Raw genomic sequence first — 23,110 nt, 5'->3', positions numbered from 1 at the left:
TATGTGTCGGAGGAAAGTGGCTGGGATGAGGGTAGTGGGAGTGCAAGGGGATAGATCCAGATCCAGTTCTACATCCTTGACAAAAAGACAGAGAATTTGTCATCAACAGTTCGTAAAAGTGAAGATAAAGTTGATAGAAGTTTCAATTTAGCTACATTACTGTAAGCTGATTATAGCATTTTGCAGGTTTAGACTTGGCAACACTGCTTAGTGTGCTGCACAGTGACTTCTCTGAACTCTCAATGTTGAGCATGTCTTACTGAAAAGACACCAGTCCTTATACACACCATAAAAGAAAGATATTACAGGATGAAGTATTTGGATTATACTGGTTTCTTTCATTCCCTAATAACATTTTTTCTCCATAATTTTTTTTTTTTTTTGAAAATCATATCTTTAGCTCATTTTCCCACTTTTAAAAAATGCTTTTAGTTGTGTCTGAGTTTCTCACGTTTTTGATCTATCAATGACAGAGTTTATTCATTCAGCAGCTTGTCAACAAAAAAGTGGATGAATCACAGTTTCCTACCACCCTGAGCAGCTTGTTCATCATTGCAGAAGCATGCATACATATGTGCACAAAGTGTAACACTTGCAGCAAAAACAAAGAGCTTTGTCATTTTGGTGACATATGAGCGGACCATGTGAAAGGGGCTTAAAATAACTGGTTTTCAGGGAGTGGATAACATATTCATAAGATGAATGATTTTGTTTCTTTGCACAGGTCAGCTGACATTGGGCATCCACTTGTTTAAGAAGAGGTTAAACAAGCCTGATGAGTCAAACTCATCAGGCTCATCGAAGATCAAGCAAACGCAGACAAGGTCGCTCTTCCACCGGCAAACACTAAGGTGAGTACCAATGGGTAACGTTGCATGGTGGTTGGTTCGTGAAGAAAGAGCAAAAAGCCAGAACATCGGTAGATCAGGTGGCAGCACTTTGATAAAGAAGTAGGCAGTGATTCCCTCCAAAATACTGCATCACATCACAGACACAGGAAAAGCTTAGTAAATGTCTGCATTTTGTTTTGTTGTACAGATGATAACATTACTATAGAATTATTTGGTATAATAACGTCTTTTTTTTCAAGAACACAAAATGATCTTGTGCCTTTTTTATTTTTTTTGGACAAGTATCACTATGGCACACCTGGAAAGTATCATCACTGATATGGTGGCTATGTTTGAGGAGCATGCCAAGGGTGACGGCAAGATCAATAAAGAAGAATTCATCAGCCTGATAGATAAGGAAATTAAAAATCCAGAAATCAAGGTACAGTATACAACTGGCTACTTGGAACAATTTTTATCACCAGTTTAGTCCAAGCTAATCACTGAACCCATTTATTTTTCAGGCAAAAATCAAAAACATGGATTTAGAAAAGGCCATGGAGAGGATGGATAAAAATCGAGATGGAGACATCGACTTCAGGGAGTTTTGCAAGTGTGTTTGTTTCATGGCAAAACGCTGCTACATGGCGAAGGCTGGGAAGGAAATGGACTGAGAATCTAAATGACAAGTGTTTGATAATCCTTGAAGAAAACTACACCATGAGGGGTTTTTTTTAACGCTTTGTCCATTCATCACTGAATACAAAAAATAAACAGTGAGAAACAATTGTCATGAACATGTTGGTTTATTGTTGATAATCACAATATTGTATAAAGTCAATGTTTTCCTCATTGACTAAGTTATGCATGTAGAGAACTATCGTCTATCTCTTCAATGACCCAGAACACTGTCGTTGCTTTTTAGATGAAACTGAAATGAGTCTAAATCACAGACAACTTCTCTATTGTAATGAGAATAATTATATGATGTTGGTTGCTTTAAAGTCTTTTCTGATCCTTCCTCCAAAAAAGCATTTTTTGGAAATAATTCCAATTATGAGTTTACAATGGTGATTTTCTGAACTCAATTCCTGTTTAATTTAAAATCAATTAAACAAAGGTTAGTCAATTGGACAGGCGGGCCATTTTCAATTTGTGTTTGTCAAAATGTATTAATTGATGCAATTTTAAGTAGGGATAGAAAATATGCAATATGTAGAAAAAAAAATAATATATATATATATATATATATAAGTGGGCATTTTACTGTTTGGTACGTGTTACATTTATCCCATCTTAGATTTATATTATGAAGCGATTATTCCCCATCTTGATTTGATCATTCCTTGATCATATACAAAGATAATTATGTTAGGTTTATTTACTCGAACCAGGCAGTAAAATTGTTTTACAGACAGGATGATGGCAGTCAAACATAAAACATATAAGAGCAACCCTTTGATTCACCAGCATTTCATTTGACAACTAGCAGACACTGTATTCACAGGTTTAGGACAGATTAGGGATTTCTTTCATTTTCATACCAATTTTCCCAGTAACACCTGTGAAGGACCCCAAACAGAACCAAAATAAACTGTGCAAAGACACAGTAGTTGAGGGAATTTATGACATTGTAAACATATATTTAGAAAATACTTGTGAAGCTCTCATTTAGGCCACTGCTCTTATTTGCATCTGTACATGCAGTTTGATTAGGTCACCACATAGCATGTCATAAAACAAAATGTCATATGTCACGCCATGTGTGTGTGGGTGTGTGCACATGTGAATGTGCACAGTTTCAGTTTTGTCGAAACCAAACGCAGTAAAAAATCACTCAGAAAGAGGTTAACTAAAGTTAACAGAAGACTGACAGCATATATTTTTTATGACCGTATGAGCCTAAAATGTTTTGCAAAGACACTTTTAAGGCAAATGACCTGGTCAGATATGTGTGTTGACTTTTTTTCATAAGTTTTGAAGTATTTCAAGCTGAAAGTCAGAGCAAGAAATCACCTTAACACAGAGTGGAGATCAAAAAGTGTCTCTTAACGTTTAAGGAGTCTTTTCTACAATAAATCCAACTTTTTGCAGTAAAAAAAATAATCTTGCTAAAAACTCGTGTCTGATTTTCTTTACAGCAATCAATTCCTGTGGATTTTCTTCAATCCAACAACAATACTGTTTTTGACATGGATGAGTATCAATAGGAAGTCATGTGCCTTCAGTAGTCACACTAAAAGCAATGCAAGCCAGGCTACACAACAGATCCTGTCATTAAAGCCACCACACCTTTGTTTTCCAAAGAAAGACGACCCTATTTTTCAATCATGGACGTTTTGCCTGCCTGTATAATGCAACCCTCTCAGAAGAGTCTTTCAAAACGGTTTTATAATGGTAGCAGTTCAAACAAAAGTTGTTACAACACAAAAGGGATGTACACATCTTTGAATAGAACAATTAAAGAATCAAATACAATACACCAGTCATTAATGTGTTGAGCAACACATAAATCATTCAAAAGTTAATAAAGCCTTCCCTCTTTTATAAAGCATAATCATTCTGGATATGAACCCAATCCACAACAATAGTTACCAGTATTTACTACTGGGTTTCTTCATTAGTTAGAGCCACACCTGTCATTTGCCCTTTGCAAATGTTTCTAAAGAATGCAGTTATTGGTTTGACAGGAGTTTGAAAGCTCGCAGCCTGAGAGAGGGTGTGTAAGCACTTCATGGGCCAGAAGCTGTTGGGCAAAAGACAAAATAGGACCAACAGGTTGATGTAATTATACATCTGTGAAAACTAAAGCAGTAAGTATTCTGCAGGCTCCTGTCTTTTTAACACATCAGATTCAACTGATAGAAATAGGTAATCTGACACCTTAGACTTCATCTGACTGAATTTCAGGCAAGAGAAATGAAAGCACCACACCCAGTGAGTTCATATTCAGGAAGACAATGGCCTCAACAAAAGCTGTGGGCGCTGGGTTGTTGTGGGTGTCGGTGTCATCACAAAGGTTCATTCGTTGCAAGAGTGGATTGGTTGGTTTTACATATAAACCCTGAAATCCTTCTCTCTGAGGGCGTGCCTTTCTTTAGGTAAATCAAAAAAAGCAAAACTTGATTTTGTTTGCAAATGTTTTAATTCCTTTAATGAATGGGCATCAGAGACTGATGCAAAACTCCCAGTGTCCCACTCCTCCTCCAATGGAAACACCTGTTTCACCCCGACAATCTTTTGACTCCCTCACGTTGTTTGGACACGTGTCATCTCATTTGCTTAGTTTTGACTTGTAGCAAACTGAACAAGCGAAGCCACAAAACATACAGAAATAAGACATGATTTGAAGAGATTGCTGTAAATCTGTTTAAAATACAAACAAGCCGGGTAATTCCTTGAAAGAAAATGCTTTTATAGGAAACGATCTAGCTGAGATAAATTAAAAGCCACTACGTTTCCCAATATGGATTATCACATGGCTGCCGTTAATATTGAAACCTTTACCAAGCACACAAAATATAGCTTCTCAATTTTAGAAATCTGAGATGGATAAGGACAAAGCCTCAGGGAAAGAAAAGACGGATTACACGCTTGAAAAAAGTGCTGTATGGTTGTCCTATGAGGTCTCCTGTTTCCTATTGTCTCCAGTAGTGTGTGGTCATTGATCTGCACATTTAGTCAGAATGATGAATTCCCACACCTGCCAAGGAGTTTACTCTTCCCCCTTGACCCTGGTGTATGTGCTGCTGGCTATCCCAGTCCGCATCGGGAGCCAGGTGGGGTACACACTGTATAGGACACAGGTCCGTCTCAGGGCCAATACCCAGTGACAGGCAACCATTCATACAAAACGTAGTACCAAGAAAAACTTTCACACATGCAATTCAAATATGAAAACTAAAATCCGACTGATATGGGATTTGTAGGGTCAATCTCGATACAGATTTTAGGGTTCTTTAAAGCCGTTATCCAATGTATCTGCCAATAATATATTGGTTAATAGCTGATATATGAAAAAAGAACATTAATACACACAGGACATATACTGTACATATAAACACAGTTTCTTAAAAATATGATTCAAGACAAAGAAGCTTAACAGTACTAAATTAAAATGAGGTACTATTATTAGTGTCACTGTCAACATAAGAACTCCAAAGCCACTGGTAAAAAGAAAAGGCAAACTTGTGCAAAATGTATTTTTGTAATACAATCTAAAAGTATTTGCTCAAATATCTTTCAAGTAATAACAAAATTTGGAATCGGAAGAAAGTAAACAATAAGACACTCTTGTAGATTTGCAACCTTTGAGCTTGCACCCAAATGTCTAGAAGAGCTAAGGAAACAGCCATGATTTTGTGGAGTGTTGGAAAAGAAAAGAATGAAAAACTGGACGAATGTGCTGTAACAAGAAAATATTTTTTTTTTTAAAAATTAAAAAAAAGGCTTTGGAATAATAACAACCCCCACCACCACAACCTGTAGAGCACCACTCCAATGGCTTTACATGAAAAAATTGGTAATACTGCTTTGAGGTAAAATGGTCTGCCCTACCCCCACCTTTGAGGGCTTGAACCAAGTGGACAAGGGGATTCAAATAAAGTGGGTGGGTCAACCTCTGAGGGTTTTTTTAGGCTTTAAAACAGACTTGATCACTGTGCTACTCACCTGTTCACAAACCCACCTCTTAATTCTTCCAAGCTCCAGTCATCACCGGCCAACTTTGGTAAGTTTGAATAATTTATCAAATCTTATTCAACATTTTGTAAAGACGTAGAATTGCTTGATAAAAATCAACAAAAAATTTATTTTTTAAATGCTACTGAATAGCATTGAATGAAATGAATCAAAAACAGATGTGCTAAATCACAGTGTGCAAATATAAAAATAGTCTACATTTAGCATTCTCCTAGTCTTTTTCATTGTTCTGTTTGAAAACAAAATGCTGATGTAAACTTAGGCATTTGGTACCCAATGATAAACAAATCCTTTATGTGTTCCTTTTGCAGCCATCATGGTTAGCAAGGAAGAGTTTTATGAGTTTTCCGGAGGAGAGGAGAAAATGTCCAAGCAACAATTCACTGACATGTTAGCAAAACAGCAACCGGTAATTATTGGCTTGATTTATTTATTCATTTATTTATTTTTCGTGTTTAGGTAACATAACTTTTCTGATTTTCCCAATGACACCTGTGATGTTTTTCTTTTGCAAGGATGCAACCCCAGATCAGGTGGATGACCTTTTCAAGGCTTTTGATGACAATGCCGACGGGAAGATTTCTTTTGATGAAGTTCTTCTCTTCATTGAAAAGCTGAAAAGCTACGCAGCACAATCCTGATTATGTGCAACCTTACAATGTTAGAGTGAAAGTACATCAAATGTGACCAACAAGTAAGCAAAAATAAATCTTTGAATTAAAAACTTCCAATAAGTCTTTTGTTTTTGTTTTTAATATTCATTCCAGAATGAGTTTTTCTAAAATGTACTGTTAATATGACATTCAAAAATTCTATCTGGTTTTAAATCTGTTCCCTCGTGCAGAATTTCGAAAACAGTTTAAACAAAATCAATGCCACAAATGTATGGTTACATAATAATATACCACACACGGATGAAATGTCTTCCGACTCTGCGGAAGGGTTATTGCAACCATTGGCTGTTCCTGATCTATTTCACCTGGAGCACACAATGTGTAGCGTGCACGTACACGTGGTGCTGAGAGGCCCTTCAGCTGTGCTCATGAAATTACATACCAGGGCAGCTTCACACATTTGTATAAATATGTTGAAAAAAAAAAGGAATCCAATATTTTTTAAACCACAACATATCTAAAAAAAAAAGAAAAAGAAAAGAAACATTAAATAAATGATCACAGTTTAAAAAAAAATGACTGAAATGTTCAAGGTAAATGTTTGACAAATTGTGCAAAGACATATGCCAATGAGCATTACTTTCAATGGCTTTGTATCATAAACACAGAACCTAAAACCTCATCAAAAGAACTATGGAACAATCCAAGACTAACATAAGGATTGCTAAACCTTTTATGACTGTTTCACTTTTAAATTTTTCAAAGCATGACCTTAAAAACACTTGTGTTTTTCTCCAAAGATATGCAGGTATAACAGTCATGTGTTCACCAGATGAATGGTGGACCTGCCAATACATGTGGAGTTAAAAAAAAAACATTATTGAAATGCTAGCGAGTCCAGTATATATACATACATGTATATTCTTATAGCTTCACACACACAAAAACCTGACAAAGGAGGTCTGTCACATCAACCTGAGTCTAGCAAATATCTTTTATTTTGGACAGATTACAAAAAATCCACAGGATCTACTGCATGGTTATGGTTTGTTTTTATTTTCTATATTCCTTTTGAGTTGAAAATGTCATACTCAGAGTAAGTAGAGGTATATAAGTTTGTCAAAAGTTAAAGTCAAATAAAAACATTACTATTTTTGTCTTTTTCTTTTTTTAAAATATCTTATCACAAGCCCAATATTATTTATTGTGTCAAATCATGAACTCAATGTATCGTCCAACCTCTAATATTTAACAAGGCAGGGTCTGACATAGACTTATTAGGTAATTAAACTTGTATGATATGATTCTTTTTACTTAATTCCAAAGGATAGTTTTAACAACTTTAAAATTACATGATTTGTTTGTGTTTTCACTACTGCTTGTATGCACTGGGGATCATGGAGGTCTGCTAGTGCAAATCTCCAGATCACCTTGGACGTAGGCAGGTACAGGACACCCGTCTGCTGCAGGGCACATATATAAAAATAACCATTCATACCTACTGCATTTTAAAAACTTTAATTAACCTAACGTACATGTTTTTAGATTGTGGTATCCGGAGAGAATCTTCACAAAGCCAAGGAAAAACATAGACGTCTTAAAGTTGAGGGTTCCTGTCCAGGAATCAAGCCAAGAGGTCTTTTGATGTTGTGCAGAATCTCAGCGATCTAGTAGTCAGTGTAGAGGGTTATTGAGTATCAGAAAACCAGAAGGGTGAGGTTTCAAATCTACCGTAGAAATACACTTAACACCACATGCTCTGGGTGCTACACCATGACAGCTCTTTGCTTCTCCAAGAGGTAATTTAGTCAAAGTGTAAAGAATGATTTTCCTGTGAGTATTAAACTTTAAAATAGTACCAACTTTCATAACTATCCCATGGAAATAAATAACGACATCATATAAGTTAAAATAACTTATGAAGTCCAAGTCTGACTCTACCTTGCTATAGATGTTAGACTCATCTGACACATGTACACAGACGTATTTCCTCTTAAATCAAAGCATTTGGTTTGAATGGAAATGCTTTCCACAATTTTCTTGACATTTTCAGCCAAGTAATAATTTCAGTGCACTTAGAGGCCATGCTGTGATCAACCTCCCTGTGGATTCTTGAGAAAGAACTTGAACATGCTTCTTAGTGGTGTGCTCTATAGTAGTTTATATGAAGAAAAAAATTTCACTGGTGCTTCATTATTATTATGTTAGATGAAACTACCCAATGGAATTACATAAATACAAAAATCACACTGGCCACCGTTACATGAAGTTTTTAAAATTCTGAATTAGTTATTCTGAATTAAATTACTCGTAATTAAAGTCTTTTGCTTTGGGTTTACATGGAAATACTAATTCCAAATCAAACATAAAAAAAACTGGTTTATTCGGTTTTATTCAATTCCGTTTTAGGTCTGCAGGGTTGGGAAGGGCTCTGATTGGACAAGTTGGACACTGGACGAACATGACTTATCATGTCTATCGCGGAAAAAACACACAACAAAACTTTTCTTTTTGCCTACAACATAGAAGACCACATGAGAACTGTTTTCACTTTTATTTCAATAGTAGTTTTGAAGCAACAGCTCAACAATAACACACGGTTTCGCTTTCAACCGCGGAGCAGAAGACAGATAGAGCAGCGGAGAGGAGAGATAGAAGTCCATACTTTAGTCAATCAAAGCCAGCGGTTAGTTAAACAGCTGTTCTACCTCCAATATACAGGACGTTGAGTGAAAAAATAACTTCATAATGATCCTCGCGTCATTAGTGAGGCTGTGGTGCTTCATGTCCCAATGAAGCCGTTCCGTTGGCCAAGGTCCGCCTTTTCTTAATAACTCTGTCTGGCTAACTGTGGACTTCATACTGTCAATAAGGCCCTCACATTTGTCCAGCAAACAGATCAGGACATGCAATATGCTGTGTGAAGGAGAGTTAATGACCCCACCCACTGTGTGCTGCCAAAGCCATCACTGGGACCAGGGCAGAGGGAGATGACAACCTCAGTACCACCTCTCCCCCTTCACCACCAAGGCATAGAACAAATAAAACACCCATTTGATAAATTGTAAACACCACTCAAGGGACTCCTTGTCAACTTTTACTCATGTTCCACCATAATATTAAACACTGTTTCTCAGAATGAACTCTGTGAATAACTTTATGGAGGTTTTAGAAACCCCTTACAAATGGCTCTAGAGCCATAGGGAGCAGACGTCTGGCCTACAGCATTATCAATGAATAACCCCAATATACCACGTTGACCTGACAAGGATAGTTCACTCAATGAAATTGTTCCATTTTAAAGCATTCAGTTTAGATTTAGATTAAATTGTATCATGTTCAGCCAGTAATTTTTAAACATATGTTTCATTCACCATCACTATACTGACTAAACCCGTATGACCAGTTTTTCACCCTCGAGCCCCACCCTTTACATCTAAGGACAGGAACAAAGCATAAAGGAGGAGATTAATAAAATGTGTGAGGGTCAACCTCTTTTCAGGCTTTATAAAGGACTTGGTCACTGTGCTGCTCACTTGCTCACAAACCCATCTCCTCACTCTACCAGCACAGGAATAAATCACCAGCCAACTTTGGTGAGTTGGAATATTTTTCAAATCTTATTCAAATTATTTAAAGTCTTAGATTTGTTTGATGAAAATCTAGCAAAAAAATATTTTTTTAAATGTTACTGAACTGCAAAAAATGAAATGCATCAAAAACAGATCTGCTTAACAATAGTGTGCAAATATGAAAAGAGTCCACATCTAGTGTTTCCCAGTTTAATTGACTGTTCTGTTTGAAAACAAATGCTACTGTTAACTTAGGCATTTGGTAACCAGTGATAAACCAATGATTTATGTGTTCCTTTTTGCAGCCACCATGGTTAGCAAGGAAGAGTTCATGAAATTTTCTGATGGAAAGGACACAATGACCAAGAAACAATTCAAAGACATGCTGGCAGTACAGCAACCGGTAATTATTGGTTTTTGTTTGTTTGTTTTTCAAGTTACGGTTACATTACCTTTCAGATTAAAAACCTCTGCTTTTCTTTTCTTTTCCAAGGATGCAAAACAATGTCAGGTGAATGAGCTTTTCAAGGCTTTTGATGACAACTCCGACGGGAAGATTTCCTACGAAGAAGTTGGTATTTTCCTTAAAAAGCTCGAAGACTACGCAAAGCAATGCTCATAGGTCAACCTGACAATGTTTGAGTGAAAGCACTTCAAATGTGAACATCATGTAAACAAAAATAAATCTTTGAGGATTAACAGGTGTTTTGTCTCTGTGTTGTGTCGGCTGATGATTTTCAAAGAAGAAATGTTTTTACCATTCACTCTAGAACAGGATTTTTATTTATAAAATTTTTAAAAAGTTACAGTGCAGGAAATCTAGTTCTGTTTCTGTTTCTGTTCTCTCATGTTTACTTTTGCAAACAGTTTTAACAAAAACACTGCAACAGGTGGGACGATAGAGGTCACAATATGATACAATAATGGCAAATAGGAATATAAAAAACAAAATAAACAATTATAGCTGCTGTGCAGCAATGGCTGGGGCCAGGCAATTATAGGCTATTTTGAGCAAAGGGTAAAATGGACTTGATTTAAATAGCGCGTTTATGGGAAAGTGGTTCCAATGCACTTTACAATATGAGCTCATTCACACATCAATGAGACATAGCCCCCATACAAGGAACTGGTTGACCATTTGGAGCAACTTAAGTTTCAATGTCTTGGTGAAGAACACTTTGACACAAAAACAGGTATAACCTCAGGCTCAAACCTATGATTTCATGATGTGTAGACGACCATTCTACCAACTCAGTTGATATAATGTAGGAAGATGAAAAAAAGGTGGTATTCGAATGTATAAACTGTATGTACTCAGTCCTTCATTGTATGAGTGTCTGTATGTTGCAGCAAAAGCTGTGAGTGAATCTAATGATAATTAACGTTAACATATGAACCAGGGCAATATTTGCTGTGAAGCACAAAGAGCAGGTTCACTAGTGTTTTAATGAAACAGGTTCTCTTACTAACCAATGACTGCTGCCCACAACTGTTAACCCTCAGGCTGGTGTTAGATCTCTGATGTCCTGTTTCTAGACCCGGTGTTACTGACAAGTGTTTGAATGATGCAACATTTTAGTGGATACATCAGAAGGGTTGTCTTTAGCAACTTGAACAACATGGAACCCTCTTTGATGGTGGGGGCCCACCTTGAATAAAGTGTGTGGCTCTAAATTGATAACAAGATTCAAAACGAAAATAGTTGTAGCAGGACATCCTGGTGCCAAAATGTCCTCCAGAGGAGCTCCAACAGCAGATAGTTTGTCCAGCAAACAGATCAGGACATGCAATACGCTGTTTGAAGGAGAGTAAGGGACCCCACCCACTGTGTGCTGCCAAAGCCATCACTGGGACCAGGGCAGAGGGAGATGACCACCTCAGTATCACCTCTCCCCCTCACCACCGAGGCATAGAACAAATAAAACACCCATTCGATATATTCTCAACACCCTCAAGGCACTCCTTGTCAACTGTAAGCTTGTTCCACCCCAACATTAAACAGAGTGTCGCAGAATGAGTGAGTGATACTCTGTGATCAACTTTATTGGAGGTTTTAGAAACTATATCCAGCAGAGAATCTACTCCTGTCGCTCAATGGGTTGTGTTTTGCTGTAGCGCTAACACTGCCAAAGATTTTATATTGAGTAACATTTTTTGAGAAGGAGCAAAAGTGTTTCATCTTTTGGCCCTGAGATTTCACAGTAAACATGCATCATCCATGTTAAATGACAATGAATGAGCCAGGTGATGTACTTGCTGGTCAGATGTGCATGGTGACTAATCACTGAACCACACAGGAGGGACAGGGGAGCCACAGGTAGCAGACGTCTGGCCTACAGCATTATCAATGAATAACCCCATATACCATGTTGACCTGACACAGATAGTTCACTCAATGAAATTGTTTCACTTTAAATCATTCAATGGCCATGTTTACATGGGAGCTGTAATTCCCCTTTATTTCAAAATAAAAGTTAAATCGTCTTTAAACTGACCTTGTAGACACTTAATTCCGAATGCAAATGTAGTTCCGAATTAAACTTAAATCCGAATTAAGTGGCTGGTTTATTCTGATTTTAAATCTGAATGGAATAATTCCTCTATCTTGTAAACATTTAATTCCGCTTTCAGTTAATTCTGGTCGTTTTGTGCATACTCAGCCAGTCGCGATGATGACATGGATATAATGAAAAGAGTGGATGGACGGAAGCATAAACATGCAGACATTCACATGGACTTATTACACACACACGGACATCGGCAAACGGAAAAGGCTTCACTGGACGGGTGATACTAGAACCCAGAGTAGAGTTAATGCATCCCCGTACTGCATGTACAGGCTGTAATATCACCAACTTTATCATTGTACCAGTTTTTAGAGCTACTACCTTTACCATGGAGCAAATATTTATTCCTGGTTATTGTTTTCCGGAGTTTTACTGTTCTTTATTTAGTGGCGATTATTTCCAATCTACCTTCTCTTGCTTAGCGGACTAAAGTGAACAGTATGTTATTGTCCAGCTGCTGTATTCAAAAATACAATCAGAATAAAAGTGAAAATTATTCTTATTATGTGGTCTTCTATGTTGTAGCCAAAAATTACAGGTTTGTTTTTTTCCCCGATAGACGTGAATACGTCACGTTTGTCCCATGTCCAATCAGAACCCTTCCCAACCCCCCAGACCTAAAGCAGATTTGAATAATTAAATAAAAAAAACCTGTTTTCCATGTAAACCTTAATTTGGAATTACTATTTCCATGTAAACATGAAGCAGAACACTTTCATTCCGAATAATTTCATTTGTAAAATGCTTTTCCACAACGTTATCATGTTCAGCCTGTAGTTTTTAAATGTATGCTATATTCAGCATCACCATACTGACTAAACCTGTATTACCAGTCTTGCCCCGCTCCCCTCCCCAAACCCACCCTTCACATCCAAGGGTGGAAACAAAGCAGAAAGGAGGAGTTTTTAGAAATGTGTGAGGGTCAACCTCTTTCCAGGCTTTATAAAGGACTTGGTCACTGTGCTGCTCACTTGCTCACAAACCCATCTCCTCACTCTACCAGCACAGGAATAAATCACCAGCCAACTTTGGTAAGTTGGAATATTTTATCAAATTTTATTCAAATTATTGAAAGTCTCAGAATCGCTTGATGAAAATCTTGCAAAAATGTTACTGAACCGCAATGCATGAAATTCAAAAACAGTTCTGCTTAACAATAGTGTGCAAATATGAAAAGAGTCCACATCTAGCGTTTCCCAGTTTAATTGACTGTTCTGTTTGAAAACAAATGCTACTGTTAACTTAGGCATTTGGTAACCAGTGATAAACCAATGATTTATGTGTTCCTTTTTGCAGCCACCATGGTTAGCAAGGAAGAGTTCATGAAATTTTCTGATGGAAATGATAAAATGACCAAGAAACAATTCACTGACATGCTGGCAATACAGCAACCGGTAATTATTGGTTTTTGTTTGTTTGTTTTTTATGTTAGGTTATATTACCTTTCAGATGAAAAACCTCTACTTTTCCAATGAGACGTGTGCTTTCTTCCTTTTCCAAGGATGCAAACCAATGTCAGGTGAATGAGCTTTTCAAGGCTTTTGATGACAACTCCGACGGGATGATTTCCTACGAAGAAGTTGGTATTTTCATTAAAAAGCTCGAAGACTACGCAAAGCAATGCTCATAGGTCAACCTGACAATGTTTGAGTGAAAGCACTTCAAATGTGAACATCATGTAAACAAAAATAAATCTTTGAGGATTAACAGGTGTTTTGTTTCTGTGATGTGTCGGCTGATGATTTTCAAAGAAGAAATGTTTTTACCATTCACTCTAGAACAGGATTTTTATTTATAAAATTTTTAAAAAGTTACAGTCTAGGAAATCTAGTTCTGTTTCTGTTTCTGTTCTCTCATGTTTACTTTTGCAAACAGTTTTAACAAAAACACTGCTACAGGTGGGACGATAGAGGTCACAATATGATACAATACTGGGCATATAGGAATATAAAAAATAAAATAAACAATTATAGCTGCTGTGCAGCAATGGCCGGGGCCAGGCAATTATAGGCAACTTTGAGAAAAAGGATGATATGACTTGATTTGAATAGTGCGTTTATGGGAAAGTGGTTCCATAGCCCCCATTCAAGGAACTGGTTGACCATTTGGAGCAACTTAAGTTTCAGTGTCTTGGTGAAGAACACTTTGACACAGAGACTGGTATAACCTCAGGCTCAAACCCACAACCAGAAGACGACCACTCTACCAACTCAGTTGGTATAATGTAGGAAAAATATGTAGTAGTTTTTTCTCAGTATTGTGAATAGAACATATTTATTAAATTTCTTGATTTAATTTTTTTTGATGTTGCTTTTGTTACGAAGTTTGAGACAAAGAATAAAAGAAAGAAAAAAGAACCCACATGATGACAATAAATTCCCGGCAGCTTATTTGTCCAGCCCCTAATGATGGCTTGGATTTATATAGCACTTTTCACTTAAAGCGCTTTATAGAAACCATTATTCAATCCCAACAGTTATACTGGTGGTGGTAAGCTACATTGTTGCCGTATCTGCCCTGGGGCATAGTGTCAGAAGGATGGCTGTTAATTCATCACTATTCGGCCCCTCTGTCCACCATCATACAAGGCAATGTGGACAAGGACACAACAACCGGTATGAGGGATTTTAACCAACCATTTAATTAATGGGCGTCCTGCCCTACCCTTGTGCAACGGGTATTCCTAATGTGTACAAATATGTAAAACAAAAAATTGGAGAACGCACAAAGCCTGACCAAAAAAATTTAAACTAAACCACAAACAATCAATAATGAAAATTTAAGAGTAAATATTTGACCAATTGTGCAAAGGTCAAAGTCCACATTTTATATGCTTTGTTCCATTCATAAAAATATTATCAATATAACTTGTTTTTCAAATCACATTACAGAGGTATATATGTTTTGCCCTGTAATAGGAGATAGACAGAAGTGAAGCAGGAAACAATGTTGCTGGCTGCTGGTTCAAAAAGCAGCAACACGTCCCCACAGGAAAAATCTGGAAGAGTAAAACCTGAACACTGCTGATTATAGTGGATATTTCAAACATCCAAAAGGCCTGCTGTATTCATGACTTTTCCCTTCTGGTTCATGGCTTATGTGATAACATTTGCAGCAAGAAAGACATGAAAACAGAAGTCGGTTTAAGCGCCGTGATCAGAAGCCATATTTCAAACAATAATAGGAAATATGGGTGGTGGTGGCATAACGGTTAAGGAAGGAGGCTTGTAATTGGAGGATCATCACTGAGGGATGTTGAGCAAGTCCCTAAACCCCAAACTGCTTGGGTTGTACATTGCTTTAGATAAAAGCATCAGCTGTGCAAAATTGTATATATATAAAATAGTATGTCATAGTAAAATATTAAAGGAAGTAAGTTACAGTGCATTTTGATATAGGTTAAACAACTGTTGAAGTTCTTAACCCTTCATTTTGTGCACACTTTTATACCCACTTTATCTGTTTTACTTAAGGTCATATACTTATCTAATGGGTTCAAATATTTTCACAACCATATCGCACAAGTTCAAATAATGCAACATGTTATTTCCCTACCTTGTTACCTTCATTCAGTATCTAGCTAATTAATTAAAATGAACATGAGAAAATAATGTAATGTAATTTTTTTTTAAAAAAGCCCCTTTGGGAGAAAAACTATTCGAAATTCTTACATAAACACAGTCCCAAACTTTAGGAAAACCAAAAAGATCAAACAAGGGAGGATATAAATGTTCATGTGTGAATAAAGATAAGTCAGTACTTTTGATGGTATAGTGTAAGCAATGACAATACCGACAAAGAATCAAACACTAAAGATGAACTAACAAAAAAGTCCTTATTTTCAAAACGTATTGATTTAACAAGGCAAACTCATAACATCGTCTCATGTAATACTCACAATGAATCCAGCCTCATGACACGTGACGCTGGAGATGAATAGAGAACAAATATTGGGGGGGGTGGATACTTCACTGAATACACTTATAGTCATGAGATTGCCCTATGCAAATCTCCTTTTTCCTGTCTGCAGTTGGAGTGATCGTCATTTACATTTAGTTACAGTAGTAAAATGTATAGGCACCTTAAAAAAAAAACTATTATCTACCTATAACTGAAAGCTATAAGACAGCATAATAAAATATACTTACAATCCTCTGAGTTTAAACTCCATGTTAATAAAGTTATAGCTAGAAACCTGCTCAATAGATCACAATGCGTGTAAAACACAAAACCCAAGGGCCAAATTGGCCCCTTAGAACATTTTTTTTTCAGCTGCTGCCTTCTAGACGCAGGTTACGCTGTCCAGCCTGTAAGACACAGAGTAGGAGGATGACCTTTGTCCCCAAAGCTAAAATAATGACTTTTTTTTTCACCACTGCTGGCCTGCCATGGACCTAAAAAAATATGTTTATATATATACTTTTATTCATTTGTATTCATTTTTTTTTATTATTATTTTACCTTATCACCTTATCTTTCATTTGCACATTTTTTTTGTGTAGTCTTGCTCCTGTTTTCTGCGTGTGTGTTTAATTATTATTATAAGTGGTGTTGTTTTTTAATATGGCTCTCTTTGCAGTTCTACTTACCCCTCAGGTTTAATAAAGTATTTTCTGATTCTGATTCTGACAAAGTAAAAATGACAGAAAAGTTTAATCATTACGTAAATGAACAAATAATTCAATTGTAGATATCTGAGTGTATTTTGCCATGCCTATGTTACATGATCAAAGTCAGAAGTTGTTGAAAGAATTTTCTAAAATCCTTCAATGTCTCACAAACAATCCCACAAACTTGCCCTGAATTACTGTACTGAAAATATCTTCAAAAAGTCAGTCAATCAAGGAGTTTTTTATAGTGAAGATGCTGCAGGGACATATTTATGTCGATTATTGCTTGGATATTGTTGCTGTTTTACATACTGTATGTGGGAATGCAAATTGGAGCACAATAATGTTGAGACAGGTCTTTTTTTCCCCCACCCAAAAATCTGTGGCCTTGAGATTAATCTGTTCCACATTTTGGACCCTGAATTAAAATGAGTTTGACACCCCTGGGTTACAATATCATCAAACCATCAACTGACCTGGACAGATTAAACAAAGACATTATCCTTCAAGTTGTATTGGGTTTTATTCAAGTTTACTGACAAAGTACAAATGATGCACAGTTACAAATACCAAGATTACATATGTTACTGTATTAAAAACATTTCAGTATTACATTTTGCTTTCAGTATCATCTGTGTAGTAAGTGAGTAGGACCTCTAATAAACACCCATCTTTCCTCCTCCTTATCAAACTGGTAGCACTGCTGTGAAGAGGATGTGGTCAGAAAAGGCGGAATAGGGTTAGTGTAGGTAGAGGGCGTGGATAAAGGTGTTTGAAGATGGTTTAAAAAGGGCCTGAGGGTCTGTTCTCTTCACCAACCCATCTTTTGCATTTTACAAGACGACTCAAGCTGTCATCCAAGTCTCGTAAGTTGGGATTCGTTTTGAAATATTCTACTAAAATGTTTAATAAATTTTCTTTAGATTCAAAAACAATGTTCTAGTCTTTTCCTGCAAATCTGATTTTCGATCAGAATAAATAACCCATCTGTTTTTTGTTTTTTCATTCGTAGCACCATGGATCTCAAGACAGATTTTTACAAGTACTCAGGAGGTCAAGATAAAATGTCCAAGGAACAATTCCTGACAATGATGAAAGAGGCTGATAAGGTAAAAGATGTGTTGAAGAGTTGAGGAGGTGTCAATGTTTCTGATAGAAATCCTTCAAATTTTAGAACTGCCCCAAAAACGAATGTTGTTGTTGATGCTGTTTTTTTCTAGATCCCACCTGAAGAGGAGGTGAATGAACTTTTCAAGATCATAGATGATAACAGAGATGGAAAAGTCTCTCTTGGAGAGGTTGAGTTGTTTCTTCAAAGGATGGCTGAGTTTGCACAGCAATAATAAATGTCTGCTTACTCAGCAGAAAACAAAATGCTTCAAGACATTAAAATGTTTTGTGTCTACTTCAAAAAAAGCTGGTATTACATCATTCTTCCTTTATATAAAGAAATTAGCATTTTGCATTTATATTTCCAAGGCTTTTCATTGATAAAATACACTGATTCCCTCAGCAGAACATAACATGTAGATGTTTCAAAGACACTAGGCCTGGACTATAGGCTAATGATGAATACACAAAGCAACATTATATGGGTTTTTGTTGGCAGAGCTCCCCCTAGTGATACTTTTTGATCTGTAAATACACATCCCTCAGATGATCATATCCCAAAATTTGTTCCATATTACAATATTATTATTATACAAAACAGCCATTGGTGTCATAAATATAAAGCAGACAGATTGGTGCTGGTATTGACTTGTTTAGTGAAGATTGGCATAAGAAAGGGATATGAACAGAGTTTTGGTAATTACTGGAGAAATGTAGCTACTTAACAGAATGCGTAAGTAGTTAATAACATCTTCAATAGACTTTTTTTAGATCGTACACTTACACAGAGTATTTTTGTTTTCATCTTGCTTTTGTTGGCTAATAACTACATTCATTTCCTACTGTCAACATTCAAATTCTGAAGGACATGTCCTCTTGTTTACCATGTTCTCATCAACATCTGGCTCTTATGTGCCATGAGTAAGCTCACCAACAGTAGCCTTTACACCATTACCAATGATCACATCATATATTACAATATTAATTATAATTATTACTTTAAAAAAATAAAATCATTGCAATAAAAGTAATCCTCAACACTGTAGTTAATAAGAAGTGGTAAGCAGAACAAGTTGCACCAGTTGTTATAGGTGTATATGCAAACACCGCCGCCCTCATCTCCCGTCTTGCTTGTAAATCCAGCTTCAGGTAGTCCAGTTTGTTCTCCAGGGAGCGGACATTAGAACGCAGGATGGAAGGAAGCAGGATCTCTCAGGATTAGCTTTTAGCTTGGTTGCTAACCCCGCTCCTCCTTCTGATCACACCGCTTATGTAGGCTGACACCGCTGGTACGAAGCTCCGCTGCTTCCGAAGCCGCTGAATGTAGCCAGCGTAGCAATCCGAGGCTTGAGGTCGAGAGTAGCCGCATCTAACGACTATAACTGTTTGATTTGCCTAAATCTAAGATTGCCTGGCGGTCGTATACTATTTTAGAGTAACTACGCTGCAGGTTCACTGGGAAATTATTCGAACTGACTGAGTTGTCTGCTGACATATCCATTGCTAATGCAAGCCTCCTCAGCCGCAACCGACCTCCAAACTTCTATAAGACTTAAGGTCTTCCGCTGTGTATGGGCTTGATCCTGTTACGGCAGAATTTGCGGTTGACCTCATTTGGAGACATGATTTATTGCTCTGGTTGAGTGATGGAGTCCAGGCGAAGCATTGATGATTTTATAAAAAAGTTTATTCTAAAACTAAGTTAAAAAAAAGGACAAAGATGGAACAAGCGGAACAAAAATTAGTGACCGTCCGGCCGGACGTTCGAAGGCAGAGCCGCTCTGTCTAACAGTTTCAGCTTAAGGTTTTATACAGATAAGAAAAGGTCCCAACCCTGAAAGACAGAAAGGGAGGGAGTCAGATGCTTCCACAGTGGAAATGTTGGAGGATGATGAAGACGGAGGAAGATTGGGCGCCACTCTTATCTGTCCTTGATAGTGTGTGCGTTCGTGTATATCTGCATGTGAGTTTGAGTTTTGGCTCAGCAGAGACTGTGTTGCACTGAGTACAATACGATCTGTACTGTTTAATCTAACATGATTCAGCTGTTCAAAAGTGTAAAGAGTAATGGAGTCATCATGTATTAAAACATGACAAATTGTACACATGAACATACATTTGACGATATGATGATGAATATAAAAATGGCCATAACAATCCAAAACGAGGAAGCCGACTAGTATGGATCTGCACCACCAATAAAACATATTATTACCAAATATTGTGCCCTTTCCAGCGGACCAAGTTCTTCCCTGTATGCCTTTGCATCTATAATGCATTTTGAGGAGCTTTTCTGTGATTTATCCATCGCAGAGTACACCTCCGTGAGCCTTCAATATGTAGTGTCAACAACCACTTACCTCCAACATGGCCGCGCATCCGGGTTACTGCCCAGAAAGTGACATTTGTGAAAACTCTCTATAGTTATCAGTCTCATAAAGAATAAACACCATGCTTAGCACCCCAAAATGAATCCTGCAGAACAACACATTATACTAAATGTGTCTGTCTCTGGAGGTTTTGTTCAGCATGTGATTCAGGCTGAATCTGACTTTCACACATTCTCTTAGTTTGTTTAGTGAATAAACCTTAGACGTATCCTTTTCTCAATTTCATTATCACACTACAGTGACAACACGACACGCCCACAAACAATATGAAAAGTTCAGTGTTGTTTAAGATCAGTTATGCATACAAATAATCAATATCACTATATCAGGAGTTTGCAAAACATTCCTGAGACAATTCTCAGGAACCTGAGAAATAAAAGCCCTCAGTGGTTTGGTACATAGTTTCGTATTATACTAGGTTTGAGTTTTATTTCCGTTTGATCATACAACGGTAGGTGAAATCCAGTGCATTGATTGACATGACAAAGAGCCAATGAAATTAGGAGAAGAAATTAGGCTTACCAATTGAGCTGATAATAAACTAAGCCTAATTATTTCGACTCCAATATTGGGAGGAATTGTGGAGCTGGCTGCGGCCAAAGGGAATAAAGTTATTAGCACCAACGGTTGATTGTATTAAATTTGGTTACTTTTCTAAAGATAAAATATGGACTTTGCTGTTAATATTTTAATATTGACAAAATTCTCCATACATAAACGCCGATTTAAAATCCTAGTTTCTTATTTTAGAAAAATGACTTTATTTTGCTTGTGAAATCCCTGAAAACACTGAAAAATGAGTCTGCACTCGAACTCTGTACACTGTTAGAGCAATTTATGTTAATATAATTTAACTTGTGTCCTGACTCTGGTTCCCTTTTGTTGATATGTTATTGGTGTTACTGGAAAATATGTGATAGTATTTTACTTTATTGTATTATTATTATTATTATTATTATTATTATTATTATTATTATTATTATTAATAATAATAATAATAATAATAATAATAATAATAATAATAATAATATTACATTTATCTTATTTTATTCTCTACCTCTCTTCAATAATATATGTTCAATCTGTGGAGATGGCATTTTTAAGTTGTTTATGAATATGTGCCTATATTTGCTTGTGTATAATGTTCATTAAAAAATAAAAGAAAATAAATCTCGACTCAAACAGTCAGTTTTAGAACTAAAGAAGTTTGGAAGAGAGGTGAAAATCAAAATCCAGTTGCCTCAGCTAACAGAGCAACCAGGATCAACATGACTTGAATCAGTGGTTGGAAAACCATTTTTTTTTTTTGGCCCAGGTAGGCTACCCCTTTCTCTTATTTTTAATTAAGTACCCCCTTTGTCCGACTATAACATTTTGCTCAGAATACCCTTTTAAAAAAAAAATAAATAATGATGCATAATGAGCATAATGATGTAAATTTGTAAATACGTGGAATGAAACAGTATTTAGTGCTTCCTGAGTTGATTAATTTCTATGGTTTTTACCATTTCCTGTCATCTTTTCAGTATGTTCAAATTAAGGCCATTTTTCTCATCATTATTATGATGATAATTTTTACCTAAAAATAAACATTATAAAACACCATAGTTCTTTTACATTTTCATTTTCTCTCTCTCGAGTGCCCAATGTAGTGCCATCGAGTACGGGTTACACATGCCCGGATTTGAGAAACCAGACATGGACCAGAAGAATATTGTTATCTGGTTAATGTTATCCTTATGTATAAAACTTCAAGTAAAGTGTTACCGATATTTTTATACAGCATTTTATTTCAACTAAATTCAATTCAACTTCATTTATATTGTGCAAATTACAACAAAGTCATCTCAGTGCGCTTAACAAAATATAGATTCCATAGTAAAAAAGAAAGAACCCAACAAGATCCACATGAACAAGCATTTAGCAACAGTGAGAAAAAACAACTCCCTCTTTTTTTAGAGGAAGAAATCTCCAGTAGAACCAGCTTCTGAGGTGGCAGCCATCCGCTTTGACAGGTTGTAGTTAGTGAACAGAAGGGCAAACAAAATATGATAGAAGGATAGACCATCCGAGTGTCCCAGACTAGTTGATCTGCGAACCATTGATCAGGAACTGCCAGCTCCAGCATCAAAACTCCTGAATCAGAAAAGAGAGAGAAGGCGAGGAGAAGGCACAGACTGCAGAAAAACATGAAACACTATTAGCAGGTCTGCCTGCATGGTTTTGGGCTTTGTTTTAGTGCTTAGCTTAACATCATTCATATTTGAGAAAGTTTAAGTATAGAATACAATTGTTTGATATTTATAGTGTGTGGTGTTAATTTGAAAAACAAAACAAAAAATTAAAATGTAAAAAAGCAATTTTAATTAGTAATGTTTTATTAACAATTACACCCCAAGGTTGAAAAACCCTACCCTAGATAAAGGTAGATTTGTGTCTATATAAAAAATGTATATATAAAAAATCACTTCGATAATAAAAAATAATAATTTTCAATCCAAAAAAAGTTTACTTCAACCAAAAATAAATATTTTATTTTTATTTTTATATTATTTTTTAAAAAGTGTTCAAATACACAAAAACAATATTTGAGACCCAATAAATGCATTTGAACACTTTTTTTCTTTGATTGAAAAGGGTTTTTTGATTGAATAATAAAGACACAAATCTACCTCCATAGCCCTATGCTCACTGGGGAGTCTGCAGAGCCCACCAG

At 36.3% G+C, this 23,110-nt stretch overlaps 1 protein-coding gene and 4 long non-coding RNA genes across 5 annotated transcripts; all 5 read left to right on the top strand.

Moving 5' to 3' along the window:
- Positions 1-670: 670 nt before the first annotated feature.
- Positions 671-1,623, top strand: LOC114477868 (protein S100-A1-like). Its single transcript, XM_028470528.1, has 3 exons — positions 671-851; positions 1,134-1,272; positions 1,355-1,623. Exons 1-3 carry the CDS (start codon positions 703-705, stop codon positions 1,502-1,504), a joined length of 438 nt encoding a protein of 145 aa, XP_028326329.1. The 5' UTR covers positions 671-702; the 3' UTR covers positions 1,505-1,623.
- Positions 1,624-5,468: 3,845 nt separating this feature from the next.
- On the top strand, positions 5,469-6,268 carry LOC114478556 (uncharacterized). The gene is made up of 3 exons (XR_003675872.1): positions 5,469-5,559; positions 5,843-5,940; positions 6,047-6,268. It is a non-coding gene; the product is annotated as an uncharacterized LOC114478556 (long non-coding RNA).
- Positions 6,269-9,599: 3,331 nt separating this feature from the next.
- On the top strand, positions 9,600-10,416 carry LOC114478419 (uncharacterized). The gene is made up of 3 exons (XR_003675855.1): positions 9,600-9,741; positions 10,023-10,120; positions 10,211-10,416. It is a non-coding gene; the product is annotated as an uncharacterized LOC114478419 (long non-coding RNA).
- A 2,753-nt stretch (positions 10,417-13,169) lies between these two features.
- LOC114478383 (uncharacterized) lies at positions 13,170-13,991 on the top strand. Its single transcript, XR_003675851.1, has 3 exons — positions 13,170-13,315; positions 13,581-13,678; positions 13,786-13,991. It is a non-coding gene; the product is annotated as an uncharacterized LOC114478383 (long non-coding RNA).
- Positions 13,992-17,100: 3,109 nt separating this feature from the next.
- LOC114478541 (uncharacterized) lies at positions 17,101-18,286 on the top strand. The gene is made up of 3 exons (XR_003675869.1): positions 17,101-17,760; positions 17,907-18,003; positions 18,115-18,286. It is a non-coding gene; the product is annotated as an uncharacterized LOC114478541 (long non-coding RNA).
- The last annotated feature ends 4,824 nt before the right edge of the window (positions 18,287-23,110 follow it).

This window comes from Gouania willdenowi, chromosome 16 (genome assembly GCF_900634775.1).
Source record: "Gouania willdenowi chromosome 16, fGouWil2.1, whole genome shotgun sequence".
Classification (NCBI taxonomy): Eukaryota; Metazoa; Chordata; class Actinopteri; order Blenniiformes; family Gobiesocidae; genus Gouania; species Gouania willdenowi.
The sequence above is the reverse complement of the archived record's forward strand: the minus strand, read 5'-3'. Positions and strand labels throughout refer to the sequence as shown.